The sequence below is a fragment of the Callithrix jacchus genome, chromosome 7, assembly GCF_049354715.1.
Source record: "Callithrix jacchus isolate 240 chromosome 7, calJac240_pri, whole genome shotgun sequence".
In the NCBI taxonomy this organism is placed as follows: Eukaryota; Metazoa; Chordata; class Mammalia; order Primates; family Cebidae; genus Callithrix; species Callithrix jacchus.
In genome coordinates this window covers 58,665,290-58,689,237 of record NC_133508.1, presented here as the reverse complement: position 1 = coordinate 58,689,237, position 23,948 = coordinate 58,665,290, and the positions used below count along the sequence as shown (strand labels likewise).

The 23,948-nt window shown below is 56.1% G+C and overlaps 1 protein-coding gene across 9 annotated transcripts in view; it reads left to right on the top strand.

Moving 5' to 3' along the window:
* HSPG2 (heparan sulfate proteoglycan 2) overlaps positions 1 to 23,948 on the top strand; it is a 117,286-nt gene that overhangs the window by 34,562 nt on the left and 58,776 nt on the right. For 6 of the 9 annotated variants that reach the window (XM_035308081.3, XM_035308080.3, XM_078330705.1 and 3 more), the window contains exons 2-16: positions 6,926 to 7,061; positions 7,947 to 7,991; positions 13,045 to 13,154; positions 13,255 to 13,313; positions 13,635 to 13,795; positions 15,068 to 15,118; positions 16,039 to 16,167; positions 16,429 to 16,683; positions 16,770 to 16,889; positions 18,989 to 19,120; positions 19,283 to 19,427; positions 19,522 to 19,673; positions 19,763 to 19,909; positions 23,105 to 23,268; positions 23,756 to 23,935. In XM_035308081.3, coding sequence (XP_035163972.3) covers positions 6,926 to 7,061; positions 7,947 to 7,991; positions 13,045 to 13,154; positions 13,255 to 13,313; positions 13,635 to 13,795; positions 15,068 to 15,118; positions 16,039 to 16,167; positions 16,429 to 16,683; positions 16,770 to 16,889; positions 18,989 to 19,120; positions 19,283 to 19,427; positions 19,522 to 19,673; positions 19,763 to 19,909; positions 23,105 to 23,268; positions 23,756 to 23,935 — 1,986 coding nt within the window. The remainder of the gene's footprint in view (positions 1 to 6,925; positions 7,062 to 7,946; positions 7,992 to 13,044; positions 13,155 to 13,254; positions 13,314 to 13,634; positions 13,796 to 15,067; positions 15,119 to 16,038; positions 16,168 to 16,428; positions 16,684 to 16,769; positions 16,890 to 18,988; positions 19,121 to 19,282; positions 19,428 to 19,521; positions 19,674 to 19,762; positions 19,910 to 23,104; positions 23,269 to 23,755; positions 23,936 to 23,948) is intronic. The other 3 variants (XM_035308083.3, XM_078330706.1, XM_054258880.2) reach the window with 1 other exon arrangement.

Below are 23,948 nucleotides of genomic sequence, written 5' to 3'. Positions count from 1 at the left end.
GGGCCCTCCTGGCAGCTGTGCCTTTAAGCTAAAAGAATACAGGAGCATGAGCCCAGCAGAGGGGAGTCCTGGTTTCAGACTCCGTTCCCATTGCCTTTGCTGTGTGACCTGGGGCAGGTAATCGCACCTCTCTGAGCTTGTTTCCTTATCTATCAAATGAGGGTGCCACAAGTGTCTCCCTTGTGCGGTTGTGGTGGACCCGAGTGGTGTAAGCCTTGTGAAGACCTTAGCTCAGCCCCTGGCACGAAGAAGCCCTGGATGTGTGTTGGCCCCTCTCCTTGTTTGGGGGTCCCATATTCCTCCTGGCTGACTGGCTGGCAAAGTTCCTGCCACCTTGGGGGCCCCCGTGTGAGAAGCTGGCAGGCCTCCCAAGTGGCACGGGCAGCACAAGCATGCCAGAGGAGGTGGTGGCCACCTCCCTTCCGGCCCGGCGCCCCTCTCAGACTGCCAGGGGATTAAAGGCCTTTTGGCCTTTGTGTCAGCTCTCCTGCCCCTGGCAGTTTGTACAACAAAGTGCTGCCCCAACAGATTCCTTCCCCTGTGCTGTCTGTCACCCGTGGGTAGGGCACTGGGTGGCCTGGGGGTGGGGCAGGGAACCTTGATCCTGTGTCTGGGGACTGGATTGTAGCCCAGTATGGGAAGCACTTGTTTTGGGGTTACCTGGGAGCCTGCATCCTGGCAGTGGGGAACCTTGTCAGGGTTCATGTCCCTCCCCAGAAATTTTGGGGCCAAGGATCACATTGTCTGCTGGTTCCTTGGCAGTGAGCAGAGGAAGGGGCACTGAGGCAGAACCTGTGCATGACTGTGGCGTGAAGGCAGGTGGGCAGGCAGGAGCTTTTTGTTCCCCCGCCCCCTCGCTGTCTTTGGATTTTGACGGCATGAGCTCACTCCAATCCCAGATGCCTGGAGCCCAGCCCTGGGCAGCTGCAGCTGCCTTGGGGACCATGCGGTGCTCAGACCTTCCTGCCTAGCTATGGGGGCGGTGGGGGGCTTAGTCCCAGCCTTGGGCTACAAGGAGGGTGGGTGGGCTGGCTGCCAAAGGCATGTGAAGAATGTCTCTGGAGAAGCCCAAAGCCCTAGGTTGGTCCCAGAATCAGCCCTGGAGCAAGCAGACAACTTTGATCCATGGGACGCAACTCTGTAGCCCACCTCTTGCTAGGGCCCCGCCCACTCAGCCAGACTCCTCCCTTCATCCCGGATCTGGAGGCGACCCCAGGCCTGAGCCCACACCTCAAACTCCCCATGCATCACCCCTCAACCACACCTACCCCTCACCCTACCCTGCACTCCCTGCATGGTACTAATTCTAATGCTTATTAAGCACTTAGTGTATAAGTAATTCTGGTGCTTATTAAGCACTTATTGTGTAAATAAGCACCAGGGTAAGTGCCTTACCTGCTTCATCCCATTTACACAGATGACCCTCTCTGAGCCTCAGTTTCTTCATCCAGAAAATGGAAATAGTAACACAAGCTCACAGCTCCTTTACTGAAAGCCTCGGAGTCAGATGTGTTTTGGAATTCAGAAGTTCTCAAGTTTGAGGAAGGTGATATAGAGCATGTACCTAGCCGAGATGTGACATCCCCAGTGGAGTCTGGGTCACACCCCATGATCAAACAGCAGTAATGTTGCTGCAGAGAAAGACACAGGACTCTTCCCACTAAGTGGAGTGAATGCACTATGAATAGCTTCATGTCAGTTCAGGTCAGGACTTGGCACCAAATAAGCTTGCTGTAAACTTTTTTTTTCTTTGACAGAGTCTCGCCCAGTGGCCCAGGCTGGATTGCAATAGTACCTTCTCAGTTCACTGCAACCTCCGCCTCCTGGGTTCAAGCAATTCTCCTGCCTCAGCCTCCTGAGTAGTTGGGACTTCAGGCATGCACCATCATGCCCAGCTAAGTTCTGTATTTTTAGTAGAGACGGGGTTTCACTGTGTTGGCCAGGCTGGTCTCAAACTCCTGGCTTCAAGTGATCCGCCCACCTTGGCCTCCCAAAGTGCTGGGATTACAGGCAAGAGCCACGGCACCCAGCCCTATAAACAAGTTAAAAAAAAATGTTTGGTTTTCGGCGCCCTTTGGAGTCCTCTCATTGCAGATGGGGAATGTTGTCCCCAGAGCACCAGCCCTCCCTGCAGTTTCTGTGAGGATCGGTTGAGACAGTTCCTACGGTGTGGCGCAGCGCCTGGCATGGAAAAAGCCTTAGTGGCATTTGACTGTTATTGTCATCTCTTAACTGGGCTGCTATCTGCCTGCAGCTTTTCTTTTAGCAGCCCTGAAACTGTCATCTATGCACATAACCTTTAAAAAGTCCATTGAGGCTGGGTACAGTGGCTCGTACCTGTAATCCCAGCACTTTGGGAGGCCAAGGTGAGTAGATCACAAGGTCAGTAGTTCAAGACTAGCCTGGCCAACATGGTGAAACCCCGTCTCTACTAAAAACACAAAAATTTGCCTGGCGTGGTTGTGGGCGTCTGTAGTCCCAGCTACTCAGGAGGCTGAGATGGCAGAATGGCTTGAACCCAGGAGGCAGAAGTTGCAGTGAGCTGAGATCGCACCACTGCACTCCAGCTTGGGCAGCGGGGCAAGACTCCATCTCCAAAAAAAACTAAGCCCTAAACCCTATGCCCACTCTCTCTATGTGTACCTCCCCCGACCTCTCTCTGTCCTGTGCCCTGCAGTTTTCTTCTCCGTGCTGAGTCCTTCCCTAACCAGCCCTGGCTGCTTCTTCATCCTCACCCAGGCCAGGAGATGAGGATCCAGCCTGCATTCATTGTCCCCAAGAACATGACTTGGACCTAGAGTTCCATGTGACCCTCATGCTCACCAGGAGGGCCAGGACATAGCCCACCTCAGAGACTTGGTGCCTCCCAGAAGCCCCTCGCCTACGGTCCCACCTGTGTTCAGGGAATGCCTGCCCACTGGGGGCCACCCTGCCTGCATCCCGGCCCCAAGCAATTGTTTTCAGCCTGTTAGAACAGTCCTCTGGCCTGAGTCCCGTTGAGTCAGCTGCCTCCCGTACCTGCTTCCCCCCATACAACCAGGAACTAAAGGGTCTGGAAAATCCCCCTCTCTGCTTGGCTGCTTCCTCTCTGGCTGAGGTCTGCCCTCTAGACCACTCCTCTCTGGCTCCCTGTCCTGCTCCAACATACCTGAAGTGCTGGGTTCCTCTGGGAGGAAGCTGGGTCCCTCATAGCCGGAGACAGGCTAGAGGGCAGGAAACCTGGGTTCTATTTCTGCCTCTGACCTTGGAGCCACTAATGCCCCTCCTTGAGACCTGAAGCACATGCTGCCTGGCCCCAGGCCACTGCCAGCCTGGGCATCCCGTGGGGCCGTCCTGGGAGCTGGTCAGGCTGGGGACAGGGACTGGCCAAACCTGGGCTCCCTGGTACTGGCCTCTGCTTAGGCCTCATGGCCATCCCTGCCTCATGTCCTGGTGGGCAGAAGGCCTGGGGTGGGATACCAGCTCCTCACCTGTGATCTGGGCAGACACGTCTCCCCAGGCCTCACTGGGAAAGGGGAGCATTCACACCTCAGCCACCTCCCAGGGTCACTGCCAACCCAGGTAATGCTAGGCTGAGGAAATGCATTTTAAAGTGGTGTGCAGTGTGGCCGAGAGGCTTTGCAAGAATGACTCCCAGTGATCTCGTATCTGCCTCTTTGCACAGCCCTGGTCACAGAGGTGGCATAGCACAGTGGTCACTGCTCAGGTCTTGGAGCCCGACCACAGGGTTCAAATCTCAGCCCTGCCACATGCCAGTGTCAACAGGTAACCTGACTTTCTCTGCTCTCTTTGCCCCACTTCTCAGTGGAGCCCCCATAAGACCTATAACCTGGTTTAGGAGTGCCTGGTGCATAGTACGTGCTCAATAAATGTTAGCTGTTATTATTCCTCCAGCAGACCCTGGACTTTCCTGTTCTGGGTCCAAGATCCTTCTCTGGTCAAGTCTCGAGTTCCTTTTGGCTCTTTCCGGGAGCCTCTTTCCTGTCTGTTCCATCTCCTCTTCCAGATGTGAAATACAACTGCTGGAACCTTTTGATCTTCAGCTTTTTACAAATGAAGTCTCTGCTCTTGCTGACTTATTCCTTGCTACGGGCCCTGATCTGACCCTGGATCCTCAGGCCCTGGGGTGGGGGCTGCAAGCAAAGCAGACTGGCAGATGGAGGGGTCCATGCCCTGGAGTTCTGTGCTGGAGCAGGGGACACTTCTGTCCGAGTCCCGACGTGCTCTGGCCTCTCTTTCCCCTCTCCCTCCAGATGTGTGTTCCTGGCTTTCTTTCCATGTTGAATCTCACTTTGCTATTTCCTGTCTGGTCCCAAGGCCCCCCCCTCCCGCCGCCACCCCCCCCAACCAGCTCTCCCCTCCCTGGGAAAAGCTCTGGACCTTGCTTGTCACTCACCACCAGGTTTTCCTTTTTGAAAACCTCTACCCCATTGGCAATACACAGACTCCAGTTGGCAGTGTCTAGGAGATGCTGGGTGTCTCAGTGGCCCAGGCATATCCTCCATAACCTTGGCTGCCCTGGGAGAGGGATTGGCATTGACAGCCCCCCCCCAGGTGGGGAGGACCCCTCAAATCTCTGTCCAGAGTCAGTTCCCCTGCACCAGCCCCAGCCTCATACCCACCTTGGGTCAGTCAAGCCTGCTCCAGCCAGTGGGAGCACTGCCCTGTACCAACCCAGAGGAGGCAGAGCCCCTGGTAGGGGCTGGTCTTGTGGTTCTTAACCAGTGGCTGTCAGAATTCCCTGGACATGCACAGCTATAACCACCCTCCTGGGATGGAAGAACCTGACTCACTGGCTCTGAGAAGGAGCCCAGGAATCTGCATTCTCACCAGCTCCTGGAAGTTCTAAAGTACACTCCGGAATGCACATCCAATGGGCACAGCCTAGAAGTCCTACAGGCCAGCACTCAGGAAGACAGGGGCAGGCACTCATGCAGAAGGAGAGGGCGGGCAGAGGAGAAGGAACAGGAGGCAACGTTTGCTCGTGGGTTGTCGGGGGAAGGGGCTTTAGGCTGAAGCAGGAATAAGGTGTGGATAGTGCAGATCTGATAGCCCCACACACACAGTGATGAACACATGGCACCCAGCCTCTACCCCATCCAGGGAACTCACGCCTGGGACAGGAGGTGCCTATAGATTGTACAGAGGTAGGTAGTGCCTCCCCAAGGAAGTCATCTTCAAGGAGCAGCTGGAATAACAGGTGATGACATGTTTTTCCATGCATTCATTCATTAGTGCATTCAAGTATTTACTGAACTTGGGGTGCAGAGAAGGTGGAGATGAATTCATCACGGCCCTTGCCTTCAAGGTGCTTCCACTCCAATGGAGTTACAGATAATAATCTTGTGAGCCCAGGAGGGCCCAGAACCAGACTGTGGTTTGAGAGCAAGGAGTCAGGACAAAGAGAGTTTCTTTCTAGTCATCCTTATTGAGGCATAAACACACACAACAAAATATACCCATTTTCAGTAATGAGCTGTGTATTGCCCAGTGAACCATCACCCAGAAGGTTCTCTTGTGGCCCCTTCCCAGTCACCCCCAGCCTCCCCTTAGTCCCAAGTGACTGCTGATCTTCTCATCACTATGGATTAGACTTTCAGCGCTGAGGTTTCATATAAATGGAATCGTATAGTTTGTAGTCATTTGTGTCTGGCTTCTTTCAGATCCATGTGTATCAGTCGATCGTTTGTTCCTCCTTATTCCTGAGTAGGTGGAGGAGGTGGTATTTCAGCTGATTTTGGAGGATTCATTGGAGTTCGCCTGAGAAACAAAGAGAGGAAGGGCATTCCAGCAGAGGGGCTGGCGTGAGGGACATGGACTGTGGGAGTTGTGGGGTGGGAGGAAGTGGGTCTGCCTGGCTCTTCATTTTTTCTCCTCCTTGGTCTTAGCTCCGACTTGACCTCACTACCTTGTCTAGCCCTTGTGGGTTTGGTTTTCCATCTGACTTAGGGCCAGGGCAGGGCCTGCACCCTCACGCCAGGCCATCATGAATCTGTGCACACTTGTGGGGTACAGGGTTCCCTTGGGCTCCCCTGGGTTTGTTTTCCCCTATGTCAGTTGGTGAAACTGCTTTGGAAACATCCGGATCTTGTCTAGTGGGAAGGAGGCCCTCACTGCCGGGACCCACACCTGAGAAGGCAGGTGTTAGGGCCACTGGGGCCCTTCTGCTCCAGCCCACATAGTGCAGGCCCCAAGGTGGAACTCATCCTAGGCTGGCAGCAGTCTGAGGTCATGTGGAGTGGACACCACGCCTGTCCCCATTCAGCCCAGATGCTGGGCTCCACCTCCACACTGCTGGGCGCAGGGATGCGCCTGTCAGTGTGGCTGCATATGCCAAAGCTAATTCTCCAGCACCGTGGAATGTATTCCCTGCAGCCTGGAGACTGGGAGGCCAGAGCGAGGCAGGAACAGGAGCCAAATGGCCTGGGAGGAGCTGCCTGGGGAGGCAGCAGCTTTGAGCAACTCTCCCTCGCCTTCTGCCTGTGTCCCCACCCATGGCTGACCCTGACCCTCCTTCCACCTGCCCATATCCCCCATCTGTGTTTGCCCAGGTCACCCCTTTACCTGCCTGCATCTCCCCATCCACATGCTCATGTCCTGGGTGTCCCTTGTCTTCTCTTTACTTATCCCTGAGTGTCCCTTGCCTTCTCTTTACTTACCAAAGTGATTTACATTTTATTGTCTGCTTTATTTGAGGATTCATTCAGAATTTACAGGATTGGGCTCTGAAGCCTCAAGGGGCTAATGGGACTTGGGGAAACTGAGTCAAAAATGGGTTTAGCCCCTGCCTGGCTTACTGAGCCATACTGAGTCAAATTTAACTGCTGGGGGTGGAACTCTGGGTCCTCCTGCAGGTGAGGGGAAGGGCCGTGGGGCTCAGTGGGAGTTGGAGAGAGTGACTCAGTTGGCTCTTGTCCACTTACAGGTAACCCATGGGCTGAGGGCATATGATGGCTTGTCTCTGCCTGAGGACACGGAGACTGTCACGGCAAGCCGAATGGGCTGGAGCTATTCGTACCTTTCTGACGATGAGGACCTGCTGGCTGACAGCACCTCTGGAGGTGAGCCAAGGTTTCAGGGGCTGGGAGTGGAGGGGTCAGGGGTGAGACCACGGTTCTTCCCACCGGTCTTTGAAGAGGCCCCTCGAAGGTCCACAAGGTGGTGCCTCAAGAGATGGGCTGTGTGTGTCCTGAGCCCTGGTCCCAATGACCCCAGCATCCTCCACTTACAACCTCTGTGGCCCTGGGCTGGTCATCACTACAGCCTGGGACGATCAGGACCCACTGGGCAGGTGGCTAGCAATGCACCTTGTAGGAGCTCACCCATCCCCGTACCCCTCCTCCATGTCCTCACCTGGAGGCCAGTCTGATCTGCCTATTCCCACCCCAGCCACTGAACAGATAGTTTCGAGTCCCTGGAGTTTGGAGCCTCAGCCCACACCCTCTCTTTTTTGTTGTTGTTTTTTGAGATGGAGTCTCGCTCTGTTGCCCAAGCTGGAGTCAGTGGTGTGATCTTAGCTCACTGCAACCTCAGCCTCCTGGGTTTAAGCAATTCTCCTACATCAGCCTCCCGAGTAGCTAGGACTACAGGCATGTGCCACCACACCCGACTAATTTTTGTATTTTCAGTAGAGACAGGGTTTCACCATGTTGACCAGGCTGGTCTCAAACCCCTGACCTCAAGTGATCCACCCACCTCGGCCTCCCAAAGTGCTGCAATTACAGGCTTGAGCCATGGTGCCCACTTGGCCCGCACCCTCTGTGATGGAGGCTTCCAAGCTGACTTTCATAGAGCATCCCTCCCCAGACATAGGGGAGGAGGGTGACCATTCTTTGCTTTCTCAACCCTGCCCCACTGTGTACCAGGTGCCCAGAGCAGTGCCTAACACCCAGTAGGTACTCAACAAATATATGTTGTTGCTGAAAACGTCTCTTTTTTGCTTGTAGATGGCCTGGGCAGTGGGGACCTGGGCAGCGGGGACTTCCAGATGGGTAAGTTGCTGCGGGCCTCCCACAGGTCTCCCTCCTGCCCCCAAGGAAGCCCCAGAGCGGGTCTCGTGGGTTGAGGGTCTCCAGGGCTCCTTGGGCCTGCCCTGGGGTGCAAAGCAAGGAGAAGTGGGGGTGGTCTCTCACCTGCTGAGTGACAGTTGTGCAGACTGATTGGCAGGTCCCTGCAAGGCTGGTATGACCAGGTCCTGTGCTTGCTCATGCCACAGACACAGGGATCAGGGCAGTGGGCAGGGAGAGCCAGTCAGCTATTCCACGTTCAAAGCAAAGTTCTCACTTTCCAGGGCAGCTCAGCTGTTGAGTCCTTCTCCAGAGCCCCCTGGGAGCACAGCTGGGGATCCCAGGCAAAGACAAGCAGAACAGAGGGGCTCTGTGGAATCGGGCATCACATACCTAGCAGGGTGGGCAGGGCACAGAGCAAGCCTGACCCTAGGCTTGGGTGGGAAAACCCTGCCTTAAGGTGGGTCACCTGTTGGGAAGCAAGGGCACCCGGCTTAGGGACACAAGGCTGGGCTCTGTGGAGGGAGGGGAGTCAGCCCCCACCCTGGTCAGACTGGCCCAGCCCTAGGACGGGGCTCACCATCCCTGCTGCCTTCCACTCTGGAATTCTGAGTGGAGAAGGATTGACCCTAGGACAAGGCCCAGTGGCTCTGTATGGTTCCTGCTGCCCCCTCTGGGAGGCAGCCCCTGGGACAGTCTGTGACCAGGGCCAAGGATGGAGCAGGTGCTCGGGTCAGAATAACCACTGGGCTGCCTTTGCCCTAAGTAGGCCTTGGGCAAATCTGGCCTGGGCCTCTTCCGGGGTGGAGGCACCTCACTTTAGCCGACATATCAGGGGCCTTCAGATGCCAGCAGGTGGCAGATGGGAGGGTTGGTCCCTGGGTAACCTGCTCCTGACTGTGACCTCCCAAAGCCCAGACTTGGGCTCCGCCTAGTTTTCCATGTGTAGGTTCCCACGAGGCTGCAGGATGCCTGGGAGCTGGGTGGAGCTTGGGAGAGGGAGTGTCAGGTGGGCCCCAGGCACACACGCCAGGTCCAGTCCTGTCCCGGAGTGGCCTATGCTAATGCGTCCCCGGAGCTGCCTCTGGGCAAACCAGGCCTCATCCTCCCTGTCCATGCATAAACCATTTCCCACCCTCCTGGGGCGCCGCCCACAGCAGCAGCTCCACACTGGCTGGGCAGGCCTGGCCAGCCCACCTGCCCTCCCTGAGAAACAGCTGTCAGGGTAGGCAAGGCCAGAAGAGGAAGAGGTGGGGGACAGGGTGCAGCAGCTAGAGGGGGCCCACACCAGGATAGGTGCTGTTCCTCAAAAGTAGGAACAGGTGGGGCCTCAGACCCTCCAGGCCCAAACCCTGGCTCCTGCCAGCTGTCCTTGGGGCAGGTCCAGGCAGCTGGGCTGAATGGCAGTCAGGGAGGCAGCAGGTGTGTGCCTTCCTGATCCCAGGGTCCCAGGGTGCCCGCTCAGCCTTGACCAAGGCCAGCACCCGCCACTCCTGCACTCATAAGCCAGGGATGTCCTGACCATCCTGGGGCCATGCCGAGGCCCTGACCCAGTCCCAGCCCCTGGACTCCAGCCCCTGAGATGACTCTTTCCCTCCTCCCCCTGGGCATGGCTGCAGCTCCCTGGCTCAGCTCCAACCCCAAGTGTCAACACCCACCTCTGATAGCCTCCCCTCCCCAGGATCCCTTCCCACCTCTCCTCCCCCAGTTTCTTTCCATCTTCTGACCTGTCTCTTTCTGTGTTCCCCCACGCCCATGTGTCCCCCGCTCTGACACTGTCTGCATGTCTGCGCATCTCCCCTGCCCTCCTCCTGGCCTGGGTCCTCTTCCCCACTCTTCGATGTCTGTCTCTGAGCCCCTCCCTCTGCCTCATCCTGTCCTTCTTCCTCTCTGGCTCGCCATCTCTGCCTCTCGCACTCTCTTTCCCTCTTTCCCCTCTGCTTTGATCTTTTTCTTTCTTTTTCCCTCTGCCTTTTTCTTCGCCTGTCTTGCCTTTTCTCTCTCATTCTCCCCCCAACTTTCTGTGTCTCTGTCTTGGTCTTTCTGTCTCTTTGTGTCTCCCTCTCTTCCAATGTCTCTGCCTCTCTCTCTGGTTCTCTCTGTCTTGTCTCCCTCGCTGTCAATCTCCCTTCTCGCCTCCCTGTCTGTCTCTACTCTGCAGGCTCGGGGCCGCCCCTGGGCCACCCACCCGTGGCTGGCATGATGGTCTCGGAGCCTGATGAGGCATCCCCTCTCAGTAAGTGACCCAGGCCCGGCCAGGTGGGAGTGCTGCTCTCTCTGCCTCCCTCAGCATCCTCTCTCCCCACTCTTCCTTTTCTCTCCTTTCTCCCTATTCTCTTCCTCCCCAAACTGAACTTTGCTGTGAGTCACACAGGAGGCTCAGAGGCACCTTCCTAAGGAGTCCAGGGACCAGGCCAGCCGCTGCACCTGCCCAGGACACAGCCAGGCCTGCCCTAGGCCCACAAATCTAAACACAGGGGGCTGGGACCCTGGCATTCTTCCCCATGGGTGTTGGTCAGGCAGAGATGGGTGCCACAGCCCTGCAGGGAACCAGGCCCTGCATTCCAGAGGCCGCTGTGTTCACCCCACCGCAGGCTGATCCTGGGCCCACCCAAGGGACCCACAGGGACCCAGGGCTGGAGTTCAGGGGCCTTGGTATGTTTGGGGGAGCTCTGCTGAGCAGGGTTGAGAATCAGTTGGTGGGTAGTCAGCTCCGGGGCTAGGGCTGCTCAGGTGTGCAGCCTCCACCTCCGACCTGGGTACAGGGCAGCTCTCTCCCTCCTTTAGCCTCTGGTCTCCCATTTCCGGCCTCTGGCTCCAAGGGAACTCACCAGATAGGGTCAGAGGAGGGAGAGGACTGGCCAGAGATCACCCTTATCCCGAGGCAGCCTCATCTCTGCTGGCTGCACCAGTATCCTTGGCTCTGTGGGCTGTTTTTTTTCTTTTCTTTGAGATGGAGTCTTGCTCTGTTACCCAGGCTAGAATGCAGTGCAGTGACACAATCTTGGCTCACTGCAACCTCTGCCTCCCTGGTTTAAGTGATCCTCCTGCTTCAGCCTCCTGAGTAGCTAGGATTACAGACACTCACTACAGACCTGACTGATTTTTGTATTTTCACCATGTTGGCCAGGCTGGTCTTGAACTCCTGACCTCAAGTGATCCACCCACCTCAGCCTCCCAAAGTGCTGGGATTACAGGCATGAGCCCCTAGGCCCAGCTTGGGGGCTGGTTCTTGAAGTAGAGGTGGCCTCACCTTCTGCGCCACTGATAGGCACCAGCTGCAGAGTGGGAGACAGAGGGTGTTTGCTTGCCCTTGGTCTCAAAGAAGGAAGGAAGGTGGGGTCAGGCTGGAGGGCCTGTGCCCTTTCCAGACCCTAATAGAAAGGGGCTTTGTTGAGTTCTAGCCCCCTCCCCTGGGATCAGGCACATTCCTGGGCAGAGGCCCGGCCTCCTCGCCCTCGCTGGGCCATGGGGCTGAGGCCAGGGACTTGGGTGGGGGTACTCTCAATGGGCCTCTGTGCCGGCTCACAAGGGGCCTCTGTGGCCAAGCCATGGTCCCCACACTCAGGCCCACAGAGCCCCTCCCATCCGGCACCCAGGAGCCCAGCCCAGCCCAGGCCCTGCGGTTCAGAGCAGGCAGCGCCAGGCCTTTCTTCGCCCGAGCCGCAGAGGAAGAGTGTCCTGTGCACCTGCGGGCCAAACAGACAGAGTAAAGTGGGAGGATGGGCCTGGCAGTAGCACAGACAGTGCCACTCCCTACTCTGCCACCTACACACCGGATTTCAGATTTTTGGATTCGGATGCTTGGCTTGTGTATAAGTCATTTGTCACTCTTATTCATTCATATTTATCACATACATGAATTCACTAACATGGTGAAACTTAATGAGTATAAAATGTCTCGTATATAGTAGGTGCTTAAGAAACGACAGATGCACTTTGGAAGGCCGAACCAAGAGGATTGTTTGAGCCCAGGAGTTTGAAGCCAGCCGGGGCAACATAGCAAGACCCCATCTCTACCAAAAGTCAAAAAATTAGCTGGGTATGAGGGCATGCACCTGTAATCCCAGCTACTCGGGAGGCTGCAGTGAGCGGTGATCATGCTACCGCACTGCAGCCTGGATGACAGAGCAAGGCCCTGCCAAAAAAAAGAAAAGAAAAGAAGGAAACAACAGATGCATGTGCATGCTCACACCAGTCTGAGATGCATTTATTCAGCCATCACTTAACGAGGAACCTGCTGTGTGCCAGGCACTTGATGAGGGGAAATCCCAGGTTCCCCCTCATCAAGCTTAGAGTCTGGTGGTGGACAGAGGATGAGGCAGTCAATGCTCGGGCACTTTGCTGTGTGCTGGGTGCCGCATCTGAGCACAAGGGTCTGGTGCCTGTCAACGCAGTATCACGCACTCCTCTCAGCCACCCAGGTGGTGCATGCAGTCAGTATCCCATTAGGAAACAGAAACTCAGAGCCGAGACCCACGATCAGTACTGTGATGTGAAAGCTGGCAGAATCTATGCAGTGCCAGGTGGTAAGTGCTCCGCAACAGAAAGCAGGGCGCTGTGGGAGCCCAGGGGAGGGGTCTCTATCCCAGCCAGGGCAGATCAGGAAGATCAGGAGGCGATGGCTGAGCCAAGTCCTGAGGAGTGAGTAGGAACTGGCCAGGGAAGGCTGGCAGAGCCTTTCCCAGTCACATGCAGGTAATCCTGTGCCAGGTCAGCCCCCTCTAGGAGCCACTCCTTCTTGTCCAGCCTTCCTGTGGACTGTTGGGGTCTCCTCTTCTGCGCCATCACTTGGTTTCTGGATCAGGCTATTTCCCCTGTTAGTTAAAGGCCCTCATTCAAGTTGGAGCCTTGACACTGACCCCTGAGCATGTGTGTAGAAAGCTGTGCTGGGCATGGCTATGGACACACAGGTGTCAGCCTTGACGGAGGCCTCCCGGGGCCATCCCCGAAGCTCCGCCTGAATGGTCCAGCTGCCTAACGCCACTACGTGCCAGGCTGGGCCTCTCAGAATGATACCTCCTTCACTTTTCCACAGTTTACTTCCGAGCCCTGGTGAATTTCACTCATTCCATCGCGTACAGCCCTCAGCTGGAGGATGCCGGCTCCAGGGAGTTCCGAGAGGTGTCCGAGGCTGTGGTAGACACGGTAAGGTGAAGCGGCATTCAGGAAGCTCGAGGGCATGGCGGGGCAGGACTGGGGATGGGGTGAAGGCCTCTGGGGCTGATGGTGCTGTGTCCCTCCCCAGCTGGAGTCGGAGTACTTGAAAATTCCCGGAGACCAGGTTGTCAGTGTGGTGTTCATCAAGTGAGAAGGGGCCCCCGGGAGCTGCCGGGGGACTTGAGCGGGCAACCTGGAGGGGGCTGATGAGGATGGGAAGGAAGCCTGGAACCACTGAAAGGCCTATGGGATGAGTCGCTATCGGTGGAAATTCAGGAATTGGTAGGGGGATGATTGGGACCTTTAGTTGCCCTGCTTCGGGTACAGGCTGTCCTGGGACCTTTAGTTGCCCTGCTTCAGGTATGGGCTGTCCCGGAACAGGACCTGACCATTGGGGCAGGAGCCTCATGAAGGAGGTGAAAGCACAGAAGTCTTGCTGACCCTCCTCCTGCCCATCTCCATCTCCAGGGAGCTGGATGGCTGGGTTTTTGTGGAGCTGGATGTGGGCTCGGAAGGGAATCCAGACGGGGTTCAGATTCAGGAGGTGCTGCACAGGGTCGTCTCCAGCGGCTCCATGGCCTCCTACAATACCTCTCCCCAGGGATTCCAGTTCCGACGCCTGGGCACAGGTGAGCCTATCCTGGTGCCTGGGGTTTTCTCCTCCAGACTCATTGGGTGGTGGGGGGACCTTTCAGTGTCTTCACCATGGGCTCCCGCCTTGGGCTTGCACAGCTTTAGAAACAGGGAGCTCACTACCTCCTGAGTCCACCCCATCGATCCTTACACAATCTTGGCTTGGTAGAGCACAGACTATCCTCTAGCACATCCCCATTAGACCCAAGTTCTGCTCCTTCTAGACCTCTACACATTGACAGCAGGTCTTCAGGCCTTGATTCATCCTATACTTACGAGTCCAAAATGCATTATTACTTAATATTAACCAGCAACTGTTTACTGAGCACTGACTGCCCTTATTTCCAGACTCCAGGTCGGTCTTCACAGCAATTCCTGTGCAGAAAATGTTATTCCCTGTTTCAGAGACGGGGGAACTGAGGCTCAGAAAGGAAAATCTGAATTTGTTCAGAAGCAGATGGGCAGATAGTGAAAAGACTAGGATTTCAAACAAACTCAAGTCTTGCCAGAACCTGTGATGAGAAAAGCAGGAGAAACTGAGGCACAGAGAGACTAGGAAACCGGTCCAAAGCCACACAGCTGTTAGGTGCAGAATCCTGGCCTTTGTACTTCAGGTCAGCCCAGATTTCCTTCTACTGTGTGCCCCTGATCTCCTGTTTCAACATCCTGAGCCTTTTCTTTCTCTAGCCCGAACGGCCCTAGGTCCCCGCTCACAGGCTGTGGTTCTCAGCCCTGTCTCCATCTCAGTTTCCTCTCTCTGGGAAGACCCTGACTCAGTGGAACACAGAATGGAACAAACTCCATTCCTTCCATGGTGCAGCGTAATTAGGAAAAGCAGTGAAACCATCACCTCCCTTGTCCTGCACTTCAACTCAGCCGGGCGTAGTGGTGTGTGCCTGTAGTCCTAACTACTCAGAAGGCTGAGGCAGGAGGATCACTTGAGCCCAGGAGTTTGAGGCTGCAATGAGCTAAGCCAGCCCCCTCTAGGAGCCACTCCTCGTCCAGTGCACGCTTGTCCATGCCACCGCACTGCAACCTGGGCGACAGAGCAAAACACTGTCTCTAAAGCAAAACAAAACAAGCAGTACACCTAGAGATCAGCCTTGCTCTTCTGGTACCACTAGGCGCACTGGGTGGGGTTCCAGCCCTTCTCTAACTTTTCAATGAGTCCTCCTGGCTAGGGATGGTGGAATGGCCTGGCCCAGCCCTACGGCCCTCAGCTTCTGGCTCCCAGGCAGAACGACCACTGACCACATCTTCCTTTTCAGCACAGACCCCCCCACCCCCGCCGGCCGCTGTGGCGGTCACAGTGACACCAGGTGAGAGTGTAAGCCAGGTACAGGCCCAGCCAGGTTCCTAGAGAAGTTAAGGATGGAGAGGAGGTCAGGCGTGGGGGCTCCCATGGCACCTGTAGCCCCAACACTTTGGGAGGCCAAGATGGGAGGATTACTTGAGATGAAGAGTTCGAGACCGGCTTGGGCAACATAGTGTAGGATCCTGTCTCTAAAAAAAGAAAAAAGCAAAGAAAAAAAAATTTTTTTTTTTGAAGACGGAGTTTCGCTGTTGTTACCCAGACTGGAGTGCAATGGCACGATCTCGGCTCACCGAAACCTCCACCTTCTGGGTTCAAGCAATTCTCCTGCCTCAGCCTCCCGAGTAGCTGGGACTACAGGCACGCACCACCATGCCCAGTTAATTTTTGTATTTTTAGTAGAGATGGGGTTTCACCTTGTTGACCAGGATGGTCTCCATCTGTTGACCTCGTGATCCACCCGCCTTGGCCTCCCAAAGTGCTGGGATTATAGGCATGAGCCACTGGGCCCAGCCTGAAAAAAAGATTTTTTTTAAGGATGGAGGGGAAAGAATGATGAGGGGGAGAAGGCTGGCTGGGCACGGCCCAAGACAGCTGGGCATTCCCCTCTCCCCTCCTTTGTCCTCACTGGGCCAGGCTGCGGCCTGCATGTGTGTGGTGTGGTGGTTGCATGTGTGTGGCATGTCACCTGCGTGTGGGGTCTTTGTTAGAGATGGGGGAGACCACTGCCGCATGTCCCATGCCCCACACGTGCTGTGGATGTGTCTACTACGTGCTCTTTGCCCTCGCTATGCCTGCCAGAAACTGAGCTGCCCTACACAGGGCACCGAAGCCCACTCCAGCCATGCAGCACCTGTGCTGTTCCCGCAGCTTTGCACACCTCCCTCCGGCCATCTCTGACTCCAGTCTGCTCCCTTCCACCCGCAGTGCCCCAGTTCCCAAGAGCCTGCACCGAGGCAGAGTTTGCCTGCCACAGCTACAACGAGTGTGTGGCCCTGGAGTATCGCTGTGACCGGCGGCCCGACTGCAGGGACATGTCTGATGAGCTCAACTGTGGTGAGGGGATGTCCAGGGCCACAAGTGGGTTGGGCCCCAATGGAAGGCCAGGGTTCTACATCCGGGGTCTTGGAGTGTCGGGGACTATGAGGCTTTGGTGCAGGCAGAGGATGGGGGCGTAGGAAGGGTGATGACAGAGCCAGGCAGGGGGCAGCAGGGAGTGGTGTTGGGGAGTACAGGGTGGGCCTGGGGAGTGTGGGGGACAAGGAGCAGGTGAGAGCCACCCGCTTCTACCAAATGCCAAGCGGACTCTGTCCACAGAGGAGCCGGTCCTGGGAGTCAGCCCCACATCCTCTCTCCTGATGGAGATGACACCTTTACCACCCCAGCGGGAGGCAACCACCACGAGACAGCCACCACATACCCACGCTCCCCAGCCCCTGCTTCCCGCTTCCGTCAGGCCCCTTCTCTGTGGGCCCCAGGAGGTGGCATGCCGCAGTGGACAATGCATCCTCAGAGACTACCTCTGTGACGGGCAGGACGACTGCAGGGACGGCAGTGATGAGCTGGACTGTGGTGTGCACCAGCAGGGGCTGCAGGTGGGTTCGGGGAGCGGGAAGCTGGCCCAGGAGGGTGCTGCTGACTCCTGCCTGGTCCCCTAGGCACCCCGCCACCCTGCGAGCCCAACGAGTTCGCCTGCGGGAATGGACACTGTGCCCTCAAGCTGTGGCGCTGTGATGGTGACTTTGACTGTAAGGACCAGACCGATGAAACCAACTGCCGTGAGTATCTGCAGGTCCACCTGAGGCCCCCCACTGCCCTGCCCAGGCCATTTGCTCCTGCCTCACCCCTGCACTCCTGGTCTGCCCCTCTCCTCCGCCCCACCCCTGCCCCACCCCTTCGCTTTCCCCAGTCCCCCAAGCCTGTTTGTTTGCTCTCCCTGGCTGGGTGCGGAAGGCTCCGAGACACATTCCGAGATTTATCTCTGACCCATGAGGCCTCTTGGCCCTGAGCTGGCCTTTGGTGAAGCATATGCTTAGGCTGCCTATGGTTCGTGTCTCTTCATTTCTTTCCTTTATTTTTGTTACCATGAAGCTTTTCTTTGTTTTGTGTGTGGGTCAGATGGATGGCTAGGAGGGTTCAGTGTGCCAAGGTCGCTTGGTGATGGGTCCTTGGCATATGCATGCAAGTCAGAGCCTTACCATTATGGGCTTAGAGGCTTCTCCTCTGAAGCAGGGACTGGGTTATTTCTTCCTCCATCTATCCAGCTCTTTGTCCATCTATCAGCCTACCGACTCATCCATTCACCCATCCACCTGTCCAACTCCCCACCACCCATGCACCCACTTATGCATCCATTATCCATCAACCCAGCCCTTCATTCATCTGTCCACTCCATCCATCCATCCATCCATCCATCCATCCATCCATCCGTCCATCCATCTATCCACCCACCCACCCATCCATCCATCCACCCACCCATCCATCCATCCATCTATCCACCCACCCATCCATCCATCCATCCATCCATCTATCCACCCACCCACCCATCCATCCATCCATCCACCCACCCATCCATCCATCCATCCATCCATCCACCCATCCATCTACCCACCATCCATCCACCCACCCATCTATCCATCCATCCATCCATCTGCCCTCCTTCTTCCCTCCCATCCATCCTTCCAGCCTCCACCCTTCACCCCCTCATGGTATCCATCTTTCCAGTTAATGCTATGGACATTATGGGCATCCTGACAGTTAAATAGGAGGGGGAGGCTGCAGAGGCAGAGACTATGTCAGGTGGCATTCTGTATGTCTGTCCCATGAGAAGAGAAGCCTGATGCTTGTTAGTGCGAGATTGAGGATAATCTTCAGGTGTTTCTCTGTGGTCCTGGGTGGTGTGTCTGAGTGAATGTCCGTGTTCCTGCTGTGAGCTTGTCCAGCTTCTCCTTGGCTTCCTTCCCCTGCCCACTCCGCAGCAAGCGCTGGGGACAGGCAGCATTGTGCCCTAGACTGGCGGAGTTTGAGGATACCTTTCTGTGGTTCAAAGCTTGCCTGATAGCAGCAGTCCCTTGGGAGAGAGAAAGTAACTGGGGGCTTTAGTTGGAAGGCCCTTCTCAGGGACCTCTGCTGGGGAAGTCAAAGGAAGGACAGGTCCTTGTCAACAGCACAGAACAAGACAACCTGAAGGCCGAATGGCCTCATGGGATCCTGAGAGTGTGGGGAACAGAAGCCCTCAAGCTGTGTTTGTGGCTGCCTCCTGGTCTCCTCTCGCACCTGCTCTGCAGATGTGTGTCCTCTCCTGCACAGCTGTGACTTCTTTGTCCCTGTCTGTGTCTCTCTCAAGCTCTGTCTCTCTGATGAAGAACGTTGGTCACCAACCAGTAGAGAGGCCTAGCAGGGCCCAGCCCTTGTCCCAGGCTACTTCCAGCCTCTGGCCAGCCCCTAGAGGGCCTTTCAGTGGGAGCACAGAGTGCTGCGCCCTGCAAGGACCATGCTGTGCCAGGCACCTTGCCAGGCCTTTCTGGTAGAGAAGGGTGTGCGGGGCATTGCTGGTGCCCAGAGATGCCAGCCCCACAAGCTGTGCCTTTGACGTGGGTCTTCTCCATGTGTGCAAGATGGCACTTCTGTTACTCTGAGGGTGGCTGGGTCGTGCTATGGTTGTGACAGTGACATGCCAGCCATGACTGGCATGGAGAATCAAGTGGAGTGAGGAGTGGGACCGGGTAATGTGACGAGTGGGCTCGATGCCAGCTGGCGGCCGATTCATGCTGGCTGTGAGCTGGACAGTGTTGTACAGCAGGGGCTGGGCGTGGCGAGGGCTGCTGAGGGTCATGTGGGCAAGATGAGACCCAGAACCACCTGGCTTTGTCCCCAGCCACCAAGCGCCCTGAGGAAGTGTGCGGACCCACACAGTTCCGATGTGTCTCCACCAACACGTGCATCCCAGCCAGCTTCCACTGTGATGAGGACAGCGACTGTCCTGACCGTAGTGACGAGTTTGGCTGCAGTGAGTAGGGAGCTGCCATGGAGATGTGGGCCCTGGGCTGGGTTCTGGGGGCTTCGTCCACAGCCTCAGCCTCCGCTCTTCTCCTGCCTAGCCCCTTGGAGTCCTCCCTCTGCTCCTCCTTTCTTTACCCCCCACCCCTCACCCCTGCCCTGGTCTCCTCAGTGCCCCCCCAGGTGGTGACACCTCCCCAGGAATCCATCCAGGCTTCCCGGGGCCAGACAGTGACCTTCACCTGTGTGGCCATTGGAGTCCCCACCCCCATCATCAACTGGAGGCTCAACTGGGGCCACATCCCCTCTCATCCCAGGTGCGACTCTGGGCCCAGGTGGTGGGATGGGAACGTGGGGTGGCTGGTCTAGGGCCCTAAGCCAGATCCCACCACTTGTCTTGGGACCCACCAGGGTGACAGTGACCAGCGAGGGTGGCCGTGGCACACTGATCATCCGTGACGTGAAGGAGTCAGACCAGGGTGCCTATACTTGTGAGGCCATGAACGCCCGGGGCATGGTGTTTGGGATTCCTGACGGGGTCCTGGAGCTCGTCCCACAGCGAGGTACAGCCAGAGGGCAGGTGTCCCCGGGTGTAGGGCGGAGCCAGCTGCCCACCATGGCTGGCTGCAGTCCCCTCCATGCCGCCCAGCAGGCCCCTGCCCCGACGGCCACTTCTACCTGGAGCACAGCGCTTCCTGCCTGCCCTGCTTCTGCTTTGGTATCACCAGCGTGTGCCAGAGCAGCCGCCGCTTCCGGGACCAGATCAGGCTGCGCTTTGACCAACCCAATGACTTCAAGGGTGCGTTGGCGGGCGGGTGAGCGCTGTGGGAGGTGGGAGGTGGGAGGTGGGTACAAGGCTCCAGTGGGCAGAGAGGATAGATGCGGACAGATGGGGCCAGGTTTTGGGAAGGAGTATCAGTCACTGAAGAAACACTGAGCCCTGTCAAAAAAGCATTTCGGGAGGAAAACCAGCATTTTTAGGAAAAGCCCAATCCCCACTTGCTGCCTGCCTGCTTCGGGTTACAGAGACGATGGGCTCTAGAGCCCTGGGTCAGATCCTGTTGTGGACGCTGACTACCCGTGTGTCCTGGGTCAAGTTACCCGCTATCTTGTGTCTGTTTCTGCTTCTATAAAGTTGGGTGGGGGAAATAATAACTACTTCCTAGGGCTTTGTAAGGACTTCGTGGATTCATGGCTGTAAGCCCCTCAGAATTGTGCTCGGCTTGTGGTCGGCGCCCAGGAAGTATTTGTCATATCACGGTCACTGTCCTGGTTCTGAGAGACTGAGATGCCAGTGTGCCCCAAGCATAAGAGCCCAGGCTTTGGTGTCTGCTTAGCCTGAGGCTGGCCTCCAGCCACACCACGTTCTGCTGCTGTGTCTTTGGGCAAGTCTCTTGGTTTCTCTGGTCCTGTTTTCCCAAAGATAGAGGCAGGCGGCTGGACTTAGTTCTTTCCGGTTCTAAGAGGCAGAATGACAGGATGGCTGAGAGCATGAGCCCAGACACCTCCTAGACTTGGGCTCAGGTCTCAGCTATTTCTTTCCCACCTGGCCCCAAGCAGCCCTCACCCTGCTGAGTTTCAGAGGATTAAACGCATGTAGAGAGTAAGCTCCAAAACACTCAACACACGTTATGCCCTTTTGTTGGTTGAGGAACCTATAAATTACTCGTATAAAACATAGTGGCCAGGTGCAGTGACTCACGCCTGTAATCCCAGCACTTTGGGAGGCTGAGGCGGACAGATCACCTGAGGTCAGGAGTTCAAGACCAGCCTGACCAATATGGAGAAACCCCATCTCTACTAAAAGAACAAAATTAGCCAGGTACGGTGGCACATGCTTGTAATCCCTGCTACTTGGGAGGCTGAGGCAAAAGATGCTTGAACCTGGGAGGCAGATGTGGTGAGCCAAGATTGCACCATTGCACTCCAGCCTGGGCAGCAGGAGCGAAACTCCATCTCAAAAATATATATATATTGAGTTACCTAGCCAGGCATAAGGTGGCTTATGCCTGTAATCCCAGTACTTTGGGAGACGGGGAAAGGAGGATTGCTGTAGCCAGGAGTTCAAGACCAGCCTGGTAACGTAGTGAGACCCCATCTCTACAAAAAATTAAAAATAAAAAAATTAGCCAGGCATGGTGGTGTGTGCCTGTAGTTCCAGCTACTTGAGGGGCTCAGGCAGAAGGATCTCTTGAGTCTGGGAGGTTGAGGCTGCAGTGAGCTGTGATCATACCATTGCACGCCATCCTGGACAACAGAATGAGACCACATCTCTAAAAACAAAACAAAACTTAGTTACCTCCCAAAGTTGTCCCCGATTATATTTAGAATGCTAATGGCCATGGCCACGATTTGGTGAGCAGGCAGTTGGCCCTGTGGCTTGACGTGACGGTCCCTGAACTGCCAATAACCCTTGCAAGGTCAGAGCTGATTTCACAGTTTTAAGATGAGAGCCCCAAGGCTCTGAGAGGTTGTGGGGCTTCATGCAGCTGTTTCGAGGGAGACCTGGACCCAGGGCTGTCTGATTGGAATATGGATGGTCCAGGGAGGGAGTGGTGAGAATTCCAGGGTGAGCAGGTGGCCTGTGTGTGCATGGTGATCAGGAGGGAGGGGGCCTGAAGATGTCCCCAGAAGGCAGGGAGGAAAGAGGATGGAATAGTATAACCTCAGGGCTGTGCTCCGTCATTCTGCAGATGAGAAGCTGGACTCCCCCATTGCAGGGGATTAATTCAGGGTGAAGGGGAGAAGCTATTGGCAGACAGATGTGGGCTCTGCGTAAGGAAGAACTTGCTAAGAGTCAAAATTGTCCAGAGCTGGGAGGGATGGCCTTTGGAGGTCAGACGCTCCCAACCATGACAGCTGCATTATCCAATGTGGCAGTCACTGGCCATGCATGCATGGCTCTTTAAATTGAAATTCAATGATTCATTCCTGAGCAGCACTAGACATGTCTCCAATGCTCAGTGACCACATGTGGCTACAGCCGTTACTTTTAATGGCAAAAACACCAGTTACTTTTGCCCCAGCCTACTAGCTACCATAGTGAAGAGTGTAGGTACACTCCACCAAAGATCTCTAGCATGGAGCTGTCCAAGAGCTCTGGGAGGGCACCATCAAGGGAATTCCCATGTGGGGTGAGTATGTGCATGCGTGTTCATAGAAGAGGGTCGGACTGGATGAGCCGTCATAGCAGCGGCAATAAGAGCTAGCCATTTTATATAAATTTGCTCACTTTGTCACTCTAGGAGGCAGGCTACTACTATAAGCACCATCTTACAGCTAGGGAAACAGGTCCCTGCCCAGGCCTGCCGCACACCTGGACTTGGGCTCCTGTTCTTCAGCCTTGTGCAGCTCTCCTGCCCACAGAGGTGTTCCAACCCTGAAAGCCTGTGGGTCTCTTAGCAAGAAAGGCCCTGAGAAGTCCTGCTGCAAAGAATCCCCTTGACCTTTCTTTGACCCTGTGGTTCCCAGATGGTTCCCAGCTATCATTCCATGGCATTGACGTTCATTCCCAGAGCATACTTTGGGAAATGCTGCTCGAATATTTGGGAAGGAGGGGAAAAAGACTGCATTTTCTTTTTTTGTTTGTTTTTTGAGACAGAGTCTCTGTCACCCAGGCTGGAGTGCAGTGGCGCGATCTCAACTCACTGCAGCCTCTGCCTCCAGGGTTCAAGTGATTCTGCTGTCTCAGCTTCCTGAGTAACTGGGACTCCAGGTGTGTACTGCCACGCCTAGCTAATTTTTGTATTTTTAGTAGAGACAGGGTGTCACCATGTTGGCCAGGCTGGTCTTGAACTCTTGGCCTCAAGTGATCCGCCCCCCCCTTAGCCTCTAGCCAAAAACTGCATTTTCTTAACTTTGGAAGAGAGATCAAAGTTTTCTCAAAATCAGATTTCCCTAGAACTTTCCTATCTTTCTGGGTTGCTGGTCCTCGAGATGGGTGTATCAGGCAGGCCCAGGCTGCAGCCCTCAGACTCCTCCTTGCCACCCGCAGGTGTGAATGTGACAATGCCTGCACAGCCTGGCACGCCACCCCTCTCCTCCACGCAGCTGCAGATCGACCCAGCCCTGCACGAGTTCCAGCTGGTCGACCTGTCCCGCCGCTTCCTCGTCCATGACTCCTTCTGGGCTCTACCTGAGCAGTTCCTGGGCAACAAGGTGAGGAGTCTGGGCTGCCACCTTGGGCTGCAACGTGGGCTCTGCTCCCTCTGCAGCTGGTGGGCAGCAAGACAGACTCAGGGGGAATGGTGTTGCCATGCCCCGATGCATCCTCCTATGGCAGCGACTCATCCGTTCAGGGCAAGACCTCTCCCTAGCACTATTGGCTTGGGAAGAACTGGCCTCCCCTCCTCCTGGGAGCCCTCCCTGACCACTCCCCCATGCCTGGGCTGGGTTCTGCGTGTCCGCACTGACCTCCCTGGGCACTCTGTGCACAGCATGATTCTACACCCTGCCATGGATCAAATACCCTAGAGTCAGGGCCTGAGTCTCACCTACCTCGGTTTCCCTGTGCCCAGCTCAGTGCCTGGCATGCAGTGAGTCTCAGGCAGAGTGAGGGAGGAGCTGGAAGACTATAGGCATCTCGTAGGCATGGTGGGTGTCAAGTGAGCCCACAGCTACTGGCCCCGATCCACCCTGTCACCAGGTGGACTCCTACGGTGGCTCCCTGCGTTACAACGTGCGCTACGAGCTGGCCCGGGGCATGCTGGAGCCAGTGCAGCGGCCGGACGTGGTCCTCGTGGGTGCTGGATACCGCCTCCTCTCCCGAGGCCACACACCCACCCAACCCGGTGCTCTGAACCAGCGCCAGGTCCAGTTCTCTGAGGTGGGTGACACCC